The sequence below is a fragment of the Labrus mixtus genome, chromosome 7 (genome assembly GCF_963584025.1).
Source record: "Labrus mixtus chromosome 7, fLabMix1.1, whole genome shotgun sequence".
Classification (NCBI taxonomy): domain Eukaryota; kingdom Metazoa; phylum Chordata; class Actinopteri; order Labriformes; family Labridae; genus Labrus; species Labrus mixtus.
In genome coordinates, this window is record NC_083618.1 from 29,394,168 (window position 1) to 29,407,237 (window position 13,070).

A 13,070-nucleotide genomic window follows, 5' to 3' on the forward strand; every position below is an offset into this window, starting at 1 on the left:
AAATAACATTCATCACCCAATCACAGACGAGCACCGCTTTACATGAACACACTCAACAAACTCAAAGCGTAGGTAAAACTGAATAAAAGAGGCCACTTTGTGTCACCTCATTACGAAGACAAACTTTGAATATTTAGCTTTTTGAATCGCACTGCCACTGAGAGAAGTGTTGTTCATGACCATAAAGCACTCAAATGAATTCAAAACATTACTGTCTAAGGTTTGCAATCGGAACACACAATAAAAACACAATAAAAAACACCACATAAAATCCTAATAAATTCCACTCAATAAATCCCAACATTTACCGTCTGCTGATGACCCTGGGTAGAAAGTCACTCGCTCACCATTTTGCAGTAAAAATCCACTTATCACCGCTAAATACAAAGTTCTCACACAGGCATAAAATGCCACCTCATTTCATGTGCAAATGAAGCAATCTAACTGCAGTGCAGATAAATGTGTCCCTGGTTCTTTTATCCCTTAAACCGCCCTCCAACACCCTTTAGAGCTGAAATATCTCAGCTTTTTTTTTTTTTTTGAACAACATGCGTCATTGTCCTTGCACGACTCCTCAAAGATTCACATTCTTCCCAAAGCGACGGTGTGCCAGGGTTAAGAAATCAATGAAAAAGCAGTTATGACCCTACTGTATTTACACTCTTTCATCATAGACGCTGATTGTGTGCTCATGGGCTGTTTGATACAGAATATCAATCATTTTCAGCCGCGCCAGAACGTGTGATACCATTCCTGATCCAAAAAGTTGTTTTCAATCTTACAAACTTCTCGTAGAAAATGGAGGAAAGGGTCTCCAATAATACAGGCCTTACATGTATGGGGTATGTATTATGAATTATAATATCATAAAATCACAGCTAATTATGATGATAATTGCCAAAACCTTCCAATATTGTTAATCTTTAAAGGAGCAATATGTAACTCTGACACCTAGTGTTTAAAATGGGTACTGCAGTCCAAATTCAAAACATCGGAGACAGCTGCTAATTCATCCAAGTTCAACTGATTAAAGAAGACTTGTAACGTACTGGTGACAGACACACTGGTGTTTTAAACCACACTTTAATGTTTGTGCAAACTCTGGGAAAAGCAAGCGAGCACACATTGAGCAGGGTTCATGGTGTTTTGGAAGGCATTGACCAATACTGCTGGAGTCAGAAAAAACACCTTGATATGCTTCAGGATGGAGATCTTATTTTTACTGCAATTAAGTAGAGTACAGTAATCTTCTCAACAGCATCATGGATATAAAATTACTTTATTATAACAATCGTACTGCGATATGCACCCGAGCGGCAACCCTCCAGATTTGCTAAATGAAGCAGATGCGGAAGTGATCAATCCCTGAGGCTGGAAATCACAAATACACAACCTTTAAAAAAAACAGCCTGTTGTTACAGCAGAATTAACATGTTTACGGCCTGATACAAAAAACAAAATAGGTCTGATTAGCTCATGTCTCGATCGGCACACACTGAACGGGGGACACATTTTTCGATAACTCATTCGTTTAACTCATTTTATGAAGGAAAAGAGTTATTCACAATAAGGCGTGTAGCTGAACTGATTGACAGGTGTGGGCGTGGTGTAGAGGTTTTTCAAGAGGCTTCAAACCCGCCTCAGCTCCAGCTCTCAGCCTGTTGTTGGGTTGACTGAAAGTTAGACTGAGACAACATGGTGACCGCCCTAATGGACTCCAAATCCCCCTGCAGTAACAGATGACGTCTCTCAGGCTCTGACATTAATATTTAAAGTCTATGTATGGATGTTGTATCTGTAAGTTTGTGTCACAAAGGTCAAATTTCTGCGACAAATTTGTCCTGTACATTAAAGCAATGTCATAAGGGTAGATAAATACTGGCACCAGATATCACTAACACTCATTGTGAGCATTTGTGTTCATCCAGTATGTGACTTTGTGCTAGGTGTGAATGCTTTTTCTTCACCGAAACTGAATGGAAGCTAATGGAATATTAGACAAGTGGACTGCTGTTCTGACGCCTCGCAGGACGTCTCTGAGCTTAAAATACACGCGGTGAGACAGCTCGCCTCACGCTGCTCCTGCTATTGTTAGAACTTCCTGGGCCCTCCTCCATCGTCGCTGCTGCTGCTGCTGCTGCTGCTGCTGCTGTGACCACTGGTGCTGGTGGGAGAAAAAAAAGGAACCACAGGCCATCACTGCACGAGCTTGCCTCGCCATATTAAATCTTCATTTTCATTTATTCTCATTTAGGAGCCAGCTGGAGCAGAAAGATATTTTCATATGTGCTTCATTACGAGACAAGCCAAAAGTATTTTTGGTTCTTGAAAGTACAAACATAAAAACCCCTTTCTTCAGATTTATTTTTGGACTTGTTATACCTTTATTAGAGAGATAGGACCGTGGCGAGAGCAGGGAATGATGATGGAAAAGAGCGAGGGGTAGGCGTTGAACCCTGATATTGGGGCCCAGTTTCCTCATGTCCGTCAATCCAAAGCAAATTTATAATTTCTTAATGGTTCTAGAGATTATCATGACAGAACAACGTTTTCAATCAGCGCTGCCCTGATTGCAAATCATAAATATTAGTAAAAGTAAATCAAAAAACTTGAAGGGGTGATGAACAGAGGGATCTTCAAATACACATATTCAGACTCTCTCTCTCTCTCTCTCTCTCTCTCTCTCTCTAGGAGGGGCTTTTGTTAAAGGTGCAATGGAGGAGTGGTTGGTATCCCATTTAGCAGGCAGTGGATGCAGTAACAGAGGTTTAATACAAGGACTGGCTGACCTTGTAGGACAGGGCAAAACCCGGGGTGAAGCGTAAAATGTAAATGAAAACAAGAGCAAAATGAGCATGAATTGGCACAACAGTCCGTTGGCTACTTAGTCCACTAATAGAAATATAAAACTGACCTTTCAGAAAGGAGTTCTGGTGCAAGCTTTGTGTTAGTTTTAGTAAAAAAAAACCTTCATCCATGCTGAGTCATTATTGTTTTATACAATTTTCCTGTATTTCTCTTACTAATACCGCCCCCTTGTGGAAGTGAAGTACACTTCCTTCAAACTTTCCCAACACTCCTCCAGCTGTCCCTCCCTCTACCTTCTCTCCCCGGCTCGCTTCATCTCACACATTCGACGGAGCTGAAAATACATCTCCGAAACACGACGTTTCAGAGGCAGTATGAGACGGATCCTGTCAGCGGGAGGGTGAAGAGAGGAAAAAAAAGGAGGAGTCGGAGGAAAGAGCCGGGGGGGGGGGGACCTGTAGTTGTCACTAATAAAGAAGTACACCTTCCTTCTCCTTCCGTCACCCTCTTTGTCAAGTGACCCTCTCCACTGAATGTGTCCGCCCTGCGTCCCAGAATCTCCCACAAACATCCTAACCCTTCATCTCCTCTGCTGTCACCCTTCTTCCTCGTGGTTATAAACAGTGGACTGAACACATTCCCTCGCTCTCCATTTTTTGTCTCATCTATTATTATAACTAATGCTTCCTTTGTTGCCAGTTTTGCACTTTTTTAAAACGTCAACCCCCCTTTCCCTCACCCCTTTTTTCTTTGCTTCACAAATCACTTCTTCCTCTCTCCTCTGGTGACAACTCCTTCCTTCCTCCTGCCGACATCCCGTCTCCTTCTGCTCTCTTCTTCTTGTGTTTGTGTTTGCTTGTTTTGAGGCCTATATGAGTGATCAGGTGTCGATGATAGAAATGATGAAAGTACATTTTATTCATTCTGTGTCATCACAGGATTCTGAAAAACGACTGAACAGCACATATTTTTCAAAGCTGCCTGTAACTCTTCGAGGTGTGATCATGACAATCTAATAACATTTTGAATTTTATTTTATCTTGGGCTTCAAAAGTGTCAGTGGTTTGATGTATAGCTTGACTTAAAGCTATGTTTCTGCTGTATTTCATTCATTTAGTGTTGAGCGGTCATATGTCGATGTTCCCGTGATTGTGGAGGATTTTAACAAATATTGTTGTTTACTTATTATGTCATGATTTTTAATGTGCTATCCTCTCTTGTGTTATACTTGTATGGCTTCTCATTGTTTGAGAGAAACTTTGGTTACTGTGCTGCTGCCTGATCTCCCTTAAATAAACGTTTGAGAGGCTGCGCAGTGGTCCAGTGGTTAGCGCTGTCGCCTTAAAGCGAGAAGGTTCCTGGTTTGAAACCCGGTCTGACAGCAGCCTCTCTGTGTGGAGTTTACAAGTTCTTCCCGTGCATGTGTGGGTTCCCTCCAGCTTCCTCCCACAGTCCAAACTCATCCTCGTTAGCTTAACTGGTGACTCTAAAATTGCATGTCGACCCTCTGATTGATTGGCGACCAGTCCAAGGTGTACCCTTCTGTGCTTCTCGCCCAATGACAGTTGGGATTGGCTCCAGCCGCCTTTGACCCCGAACGGAATGGGAGCAGTATGGATGGATGGATGGATGGACCCCACTTGCAGAGATCCAGGCTCAAAGAGAGTTATAATAACCCTGCTGATCATAATAAGATACAAAAAGGATCATGCAACTTTCAGAGCAGATGATCAGACCCAAACCAACTGCTTTGTTTGGACACACCTCCTTCATCCCTAAGCTGCTTCCACATTTCCTCTCCCTTCCTGTTTCACCAGCAAGTTTCTGTGAGACGTAAAGCAGCACACAAGCGCTGATAAACACCTGAAAACAAGATTCTGTGATCAATTTCAAGTGATGATATTTGATGGCTTTTTTTTAAGCCAAAGAAAATCTTCGCTTCAGTTTTACGTCTCTTAGTTCTCTTTCAGTTGTTCCCCTGCAATGAGGCTCAGTTGTAATGCTTCTAGAAACAGCACCACTGAGTGGGCGGGGCTGACTTTCTTACCCCCCAAGTTGGACGGGGGGCTAAAGGGAGACATTTAAAAAGCACGTTTGAGCCTCTGAGTGACACATAAACGAGCCGGAGACAGCACCGTCCCCACCAGCCGAACACGTATTTGGTTGTTGCTCTATTAATATTCAGAATGTAGCAAATTAAGCGTATAAAGCAGCCTAGAAATGCCCTTACTCCCCGCTACCAGTAATCACTGCTGAGGTGTTTCTACGCCCACTGTAGAAAACAAAATTAGCATCTGATCTGAGGTCAGCGGTAGCTCAAGGCCAGCCACTCGCAGGAAAAAGAATTGACAACAGATTCACTGTAAATTGCTTTCCAGATAACTTTAATTGTTTTGTTTGAAATGTCCGCTTCTGGCAGATGTTGCTTCTTCCCTTTCACTAAAAGCATTATTCAAAAAAAGGCTTTCTCGCTTGAAGCCCCCCTTTATCATTTCGGTTAGAGACTAACTTCCTCCCCCACAGTCCACCGTGTGCGATACATGTCAGTGATGAATTTAGTTGGAGGCAGTGAATAAGTCCTCTGTCGAACAATTGTGCTTGGAGATGTGTTGTTGGTGCTTTTACCATCCAACCTCCAGGAGAGGTGTATTTATAGGTGTTAAGTCCAATTACATCCGTCAATAGAGGGACATTGAACAAGGCTGGCACAATGCAGATGAAATCGATAATAGAAACCTAAAGGCTGGGAAACAGTAGAGGTTGGACGTGCTCCAGAAAGGCCTGGTCACACTAGTTTGCAGTGAAATAAGGAGTGTTGTGTAGATCTCGTTGTATTGATCGGAACACTTTGTGCTTGCCTTCCTCTCATATAGAGAAAGAGACGGTCCTCGAGCCGTTCGTGCTGAAGGACCTGCTGCCGTCATCACTGGGAAGTTACTACCGCTACACCGGCTCTCTGACGACTCCGCCGTGCAGCAAGGTGGTGGAGTGGATCATCTTCAGCAGGCCCATATACGTCTCCTATAAACAGGTGAGAAATGCATACACACAACACAACACAAGGTGAAATTAAAGCTGCAAGGACCCGTGCAGCTTTGAGCGTGTCAGAGCGGCACCAATACCGGACATCGAACATTTACCTGGGCATGTCACTTCCTGTGTCCGCTATGTGGTGCTAGAACATGTGCACAAACACATAGCTAAATGTGTGATGTGGAACCTCGATCAATTCGTCCCACAAGCCATACTGCCTCTTACCAGTATAGGTGGTAGATTGGACGGTGTGTATTTCCTATTGGCCCAAATATAAGATGTTTTTTCATTGGAACACACCAGGAAAAAATGGATTTGTCTTATATTCAGGGTCAAGGATTTTAAAAGTCACTTATCTGTATAGCAATGTACCGCTCTTGGACGAGGCCAGCTGTCACTCACAGCTGCAGTTCCAGTGGGAAACACCAGGGGGAGACACGGTGATCACCCAGATCAAAGACGCTAAAATGAAAAAAGTTAACAGACCACTGTGTCTGAGTTATGATACCAGGGGGAAGATAATGGCTATCAGTGTAGCATTTGATCCGTTGGTAGAGTCGGTCGTCTTGTAACCAGAAGGTCGGGGGTTTGATCCCCAGCTCCTGCGGTAACATGTCCGATGTGTCCTTGGGCAAAACCCCAATTTGGTCCCGCTGCTTAGTCGTAATAAGGCGTATGAATTTGTATGAATGGGTTTAGTGACTTCTGATGGACTCTTTACTCAGCAGCCTCTACCATCAGTGTGTGAATGTGTAGTTGTGACCTGCGGTGTAAAAAGCGTTTTGAGTTGTCAGATGACTAGAAAAGGAATATACAAGCTCAAGTCCATTTACCATTTACGAAAATACAAGAAAAGCAAACTTGCTGATGTTTTTGTATGTCTGCAAAACATGTTTTGTAGGTCTTGGTATTATTCACGTACATAACTGTGTTGTATTGCCTGGCTCCTTTGTTGACATTTTTTACAGGGGCTGCCGTAGAAACATTTGCCAAAGCCACAAGAACCTGATATACCATCTGTCAAATATCTCAACTTGTGCAATGACAGAAAAATAAAGAAGTTCTGGTCGAGTCCTCAGACATCTTTGGTTGCTCGGACACTTCTCACTGTGTTTAATGATTTGATGATTTACAGTCATGCTAAAGGATAATGTAAAGTTGTGTTTGTTCTGTACATATGGAAACACTGTGCAGCCTTATTAAGACCTTCATTAACACCAAAACTGAATCACTTCATCACCTGGAAGATAATGCATAATTACCTTCCGATTTAATTCATTATCCTGAACTAATGACTTGTCATCTTGCCATCAATGCTTAAATATGTTTTTTGTGTCAGGATAGCAGGCAGACGTGTTTTTGTGTTGCCGAGGAGAAGCAGCTTGTTGCCAGTGAAATGAATTCCTCTGTGTCTGGGAAACGTAATGTGTCATCTCTGGAAGATCCGATAATGAAGTCATCCTAACAGGAACACAGTTTACAGTGCGGTAATTTGATAATTAAATCATTATCTGCAAATAATGACCTCAAAGAGGCAATAGAAGAAAAAATAGTCCCTGCCTCAGTGGGCTTCATAGCTTAGCATTAAATGTGTGCTGAAGATGGACTGATTTTGTTATTAAAGGCAGGGTTGGTCATTTTCTCCAGAAACACTTTTTAAGATTTTGGTTGAAATTGTCTTTAGGTCCTGACGGACATTAATAACTCATGTTCTCTGAAAAAGGAACAAAGAAAATCCGTCATATGTATCAGTTGTAAGCCTGTAAAAACTTCAACCAATGTCTGCCACGAGGTACCAATCTGATGAACCAATCACACGCCTCCCTGTCTCCCTGCTCGTTCTCTACCCCATGCATGCACTAGCCCACACTTAAAGCGCATCACTGACGAGACATGAGACGACGTAGTTTCTACACAATGTAAGAGATGTGCTGAGGTCCGCTTCTGGAGCAACGGCGCTCGTGCATGTAAGTGAGGGGGGCGTGGTTTTTGAGGGAGCACAGAGGGGAGGGGGTGGGTGCAGACGGAGCACTGAGGGAATGCTGCTTTCAAAATCATGCCAGTTTTCAAAAATTGCCAAACCTGCCTTTAAAGGAACAACAAAGATGATAGTTTGATGCATTTTTATTTCATGTTTGGCTCCCGGTCACACAGACGAATACAAATGAAGCAAGCGGAGTTTACATGAAGTTATTGACTGTCAGGTTTATTGTTATATTGACAGCAGGCCCCATTCTAAAACTTAAATTTCAGTAATTGACAGAAAGAAGCAGAGTGGGATCCTCTGGTTCAACTTTGCAAACTAACAAGGTGCATGAAGGGTAAAAAGGCTTGAAGAGGGTCATGACCCTGATGAACGCAACAAGCCGAAAACGCAATGGTCTAATTTGTTTGTTGACAAAGTTGATCTTCATAAAACAAGTGTTGCTGGAGCTTTGTGAGCTCAGTAATTGACAGAAATGAAGGCTGCTGTGTGAACTAGAGCTATTAAGCCGTTCACTCTTCTCGCGAAAGAATTGCGGCCTGCAGCCCAAGATACATAGTGCTGAAAACAGGCGACCAGGGCACTCTGTGGAAATGGAATAGACTCCGTTCTCTGTGTTAAAAGTTGTTGTACTATTAGCTCGACTTTGAAACGATTGTTTTAAGGTGGACATTGGATCTGTTTCTGCTTTAAAGTCAAACGCTTCCTGTGTTGTCTGGTTCTTAAAGTAACTATAAAAGCTACAATCATCCAAATGTGAAGCAGATATTCTTATTATGCTGAAGGCTGTCTGTGGATTCAAAGCAAATATCAGAAAGTGCTGTTAGTCAAAGCCCTCTTGGAAAAAACTCCAACTTTCCCATTGAAAACAAGTGAAGAGTTGTCTTTTTCAAACGGAGCAGAAACTCCAGAGTGTGAGCACAGATCAGTGAGAAAAGTCTTCTCAGTCTTCTTCATCCCCGAGTCTGAAGAGCACTTGGCAGCCTCGTCCCCTAATGAGACAAAATGAGTTTGCTTAAGAGCGGCAGTTTGAGCAGGCCAAATGTGGATGAAGTATCGGCTTGTCTGCAGTATAGAGGAGCAGGTCGATGCAAAGCCGACTGAAGAGAGGGAGGAAGAATAAAGCTGTGACTGAATGCTCTTTTTGTGTCTAACAGATACACCGTTGGAGAGTAAAGTCTATTTTTCTGTTATCATAACAGAACTTGGGATGAACTCAGTCAACAAAGATGAAGAAAAAGTTTCCATAAAAATGGCCGAGGGCTTTTCTGTTAATTAGAAGAAATAAGAAATGTAATTCCCTACTCTCTCTCTCCTTGATTTCTGACACTATCCACTGTCCTATCTCTCCAATAAAGGCATAAAAAGCCCAAAAATAAACTTTTAACACCATTTTTTTCAGAACTTTATCGTTCAAACTATTTGGTCGACATATTTTGCCATGTGAGGAGAAATTAGTGCTGATTACCTTTCAGAAAACCTGGGAGCAGCTGAAATTAATGTGTTTTTGGGTTCGGCAACTTCAGCTTCACTTTAACTTTCCGAGGGGAAAATTTGTAATGCAGCCAGGTGATAGCAAAGAACCTACAAAAATGCAGGCACATCGGCTCAGACATGAGAAACAACATAAAACATTCGATATTTAAATACAGGAAACAGAGGATATATGGAACTGCCATAAAACCATCATTAAAACCAGAGACGGACAGCTTCCTCTGACCGTCTCACATCATCCTTTGGAGTCGACGGAAACAAGTTTAACAAGTTCTCGTCGGGGTCGAATCCTCGAGCCAGCTCCCTCTTTTTCTTCTTCTTTCTTTTCTGGCATCCTCACTTTGTGCAGGTTTGTGATTCCGACATAACGGGCAAAACAGTTCAGATGTGTCGGTCACGTAGAAGAAAAAAAAAAGTTAATATCATTTTTGGAGGCGGGGTTTGAAACAGGCTAGATTTTACTGAAGCAACAATACATTTAATGTGTGTTTTTTTTTTTTTTTTAATGGCGAGTATTTAGGTGTAAAGTAAGATTTGGTCATTGTTGGTCCCACAAAGCTTCCCCCTTTATCCCCCCTCATAAGCGGCCTTGCAAGTATCAGCTAAGCAGTCTAAACCACAGATGAACCATGAAGGCTATGCCATAAACCACCACACCTGCTTTAAGATGAGACATGTTAGCTCTTCAGTTTATAGACATGTTGATTCCTCGTGAAAGACAAAAGAAACAAAGTCAACACAGAAATGATGTTCAGAGCGACAGAATATGAGAAGGGCAAATTATAGTAAACAAAGAGTCAACAAGGAAGCGAGCGGCTGGGGGCATGGTGCGTCCTTCCTTTACTCTGGATGTTGATTCCTGACCATTAGCCATTCTTTCTCAACATGTTTAAAAGCCTCTTCTGAAGTCCTTTTGTCTTGTTTTTTTTTTTAAAGTTGTGCCACTCTCCTGGGAAAACATCATGGAGAAAGATAAAAGGAGGAGGTTTGAGGGAGAATTAACACACATGGTGGCTGTAGTTATCTTCTGTCTCTGCTGCTTTGTGTTTTGGTTTCTTGCTCCTCTTTGTGCTCCTCTTTTTGTTTTGGATGAAAGTTTGAAGTAGGTCAGCGGGAGTGATAGCCGTTGCTTAGGGCCTGCTTTTAGACTACTGGATCGATGCTCTGGCTCTTGCACAACAACTCATCTAAAATGTCTCCCTCGCAAACAGCCATGTGAGCTCGCCATGGCTTTATTTTTGTGGGTGTTGCATGAATATGAGAGAAGAAAAACTGTGCTTCCAAGAGTTAACAACCGAACTTTGCTTATGCTATCCTCGTCTCTCATCATATTCACTATAAATATGTGCTGCTAACTGGGAAACACTGTTGCGATCCTCCTCTTTGCAGCTTTTCCAACTGGGACATGTGGGAGTTTTTTTTTTTTTTTTCATAAATTCCCATCTGGCTTCGTATCCAAGTGTGCCAGCGTTTCCAGAAAGCAGGAAAGAAGCAGCCATATGGAGGTTTTTATCTCCTTGAGGTCTTTCAGAAGATTTAGCATTGTTAGGATGTAAAATACCTCCTCAGCCATTTGCCTCAGCATGATCCGGTTTTGGTGACTAAATTAGCATTTTAACAACACTGAAATATCGAGTTTCTATTTGGGCCACGCCAACATATTGCAAGTTTGGCCGGTGTGCACTTTGAGGGTGATCAACCAAGAAAAATTGGGGGAATGATAACAGGTGAAAAAATTGAGAAGGCAGTAGTATTGAAATTAGGCTTTTGCTTTTTGTGGATGGAAACCGTCCACATGAAAACGCCAAAATAGTCCACATTATTACATGCTACCTCATTTTCCTAATGTTGGAAAACCAGTCAAATAAAATACAAATCTGTAAGTCCACCACTTCATCTTCACTTCACAGGACAAATGTAAGACACAACAAGTAAATACTGGAGAAATCAAGTCTCTCCTGTGTGAATGTGTCTCTGAGTCCTGACTGTCTACAATGAGGGAGAAGCTCGAGTCCCGCTGGCTGTGTTGTTGTCAGAGCCGTGTTTACATGGACGGGACAGCCGGCTCCTCCTCTTCTGTATAAAAGCTGTTTTAGTCAAGGACTAGAGAGAAGAAGAAGAACATACTCACTGATTATTTGGATGTTAGTAAGAGTTTTTAAATCACGCTCATTCTGTGTCAATTTATGTGCAATGTGAAGCTACGAGCTAACTAAAGAGCGCTAACATTAGCATGCTAACACAACAATGCAGGACACAGGTGATTGCAGCTCGAGCAAAGAACAATTGTGCCCCCCCGCTTGTGCTTAATTGTGCTTAATTATGGAGGGGGGGACCATGTGGGGAGGGGGGGTTGGAGGTGTGTCTCTGGAGGACAGCGGAGGCTTCAGGATGGAGGAGGCGTGGCCAAACAGCAGTTTGTTTTGGTTTCATGCTGGAGCTCAAGGGCGACATCTACTGAATCAAAAAGTTGCACATTCTTCCTTTAATTGATTATTTTTTATTTGTTGCCTATGTGAATTTTTATTGACCTAATTCACTTTTCAATGACTGAGAGATGATTTATCCGGTCTGTAACCGAGCAAGAAGAACGGTCCTAACACAGAATCCACGTTTTTACCCTAAAATAACCTTATTGCAGAAAGTATGGTAAGCAGAACTTCAGGCAAAGTTTTTTCAGGTCTGGAGGATTTCCATCTGATCCTGTAGTGATTCCTATAAGCCTTGCCCAAAGCAAAAAAATAAATAGATTAAAAAAAATGCAAAGACATCCAAATGTGGCTCTTCAATCCTTCCTTATAAGAATAAGAACACGCCTTATTTATTCCCTTTAAGAGTGAAAAGCAGCTGTAGCCCGAGGCTTTGGTAATTCTTCATGGGGAAAAACACTGTGTCCCTGATTTCTCTAAAAGATGGTGTTGTTCCCCATGGCAACAAACACAAGCTGCCTATACCATCAGAGGAAAAACCCGCTTCGATTATGTCTGCGCCAACCAAGGTTTATGTTCAGATGGCGCAGTGATTTCAGCTCAGACGGGGGGCGGCTGATGGTCAGGACCGCACTGTGGCCTGATGTGTGGCTGCACTCTGGTGTTAACGTGAGGACTGTCTGCATGTGATCGAGAAGTGGAGGAATGGCCTGAGGCTCTTTGCCTCGTGCAAACTGAAGTCCACCGAGTTGAGGAGAGACGGGTTGGAGGCAGGACATAAATAGTAACCATTCACACACACTTACGGTTGTTATTTCTGCAGCACCTGGAGGGGGGGAACGTTTAGGTTAAGTAAACCATTTTTGAGACATTGCACATTTCATTACATACAGTCACTTTGAGTCATGAAGCTCCTCCTTCAACCTTAAAGCTGCTTTAATTTACCTCTGTGAGCAAGAAACCGTGCTTGCTAACAGGACAAAAATAACCGATAGCATTCAGTTATTTTAGGATCTTTCAACTAAAATCTATTGTCTTGCTGAGTCTAACTGCTGTATGTGTTGTAGTGCAGCTTCAACAATATTACATGGATGTCTAACCTTAAGGGCTTTTGTCCTATAATTGAGTTTTCTACACAAAACCAAGGCAATTTAGTTTTTAGCGTTTTTAGCCTTTTCAGCACTTAGCATCCTAAGCTAAAAAAAACACAGTGTTCTTGGTTTAGTAGTAATTCAACTTTTGGAACATAGCAGTGCTTATTAATTTCACGTCTCCCTTACTGACCAATTAACATCAAGAAGGGGCAAGACTTCTTATGGTGA

The 13,070-nt window shown here is 42.3% G+C and overlaps 1 protein-coding gene across 1 annotated transcript in view; it reads left to right on the forward strand.

Annotated features, from left to right (window-relative positions):
• The window catches only part of ptprga (protein tyrosine phosphatase receptor type Ga), a 426,424-nt gene that overhangs the window by 332,072 nt on the left and 81,282 nt on the right, over positions 1 to 13,070 (forward strand). Inside the window, exon 7 of the mRNA XM_061041506.1 lies at positions 5,682 to 5,839. Coding sequence (XP_060897489.1) covers positions 5,682 to 5,839 — 158 coding nt within the window. The remainder of the gene's footprint in view (positions 1 to 5,681; positions 5,840 to 13,070) is intronic.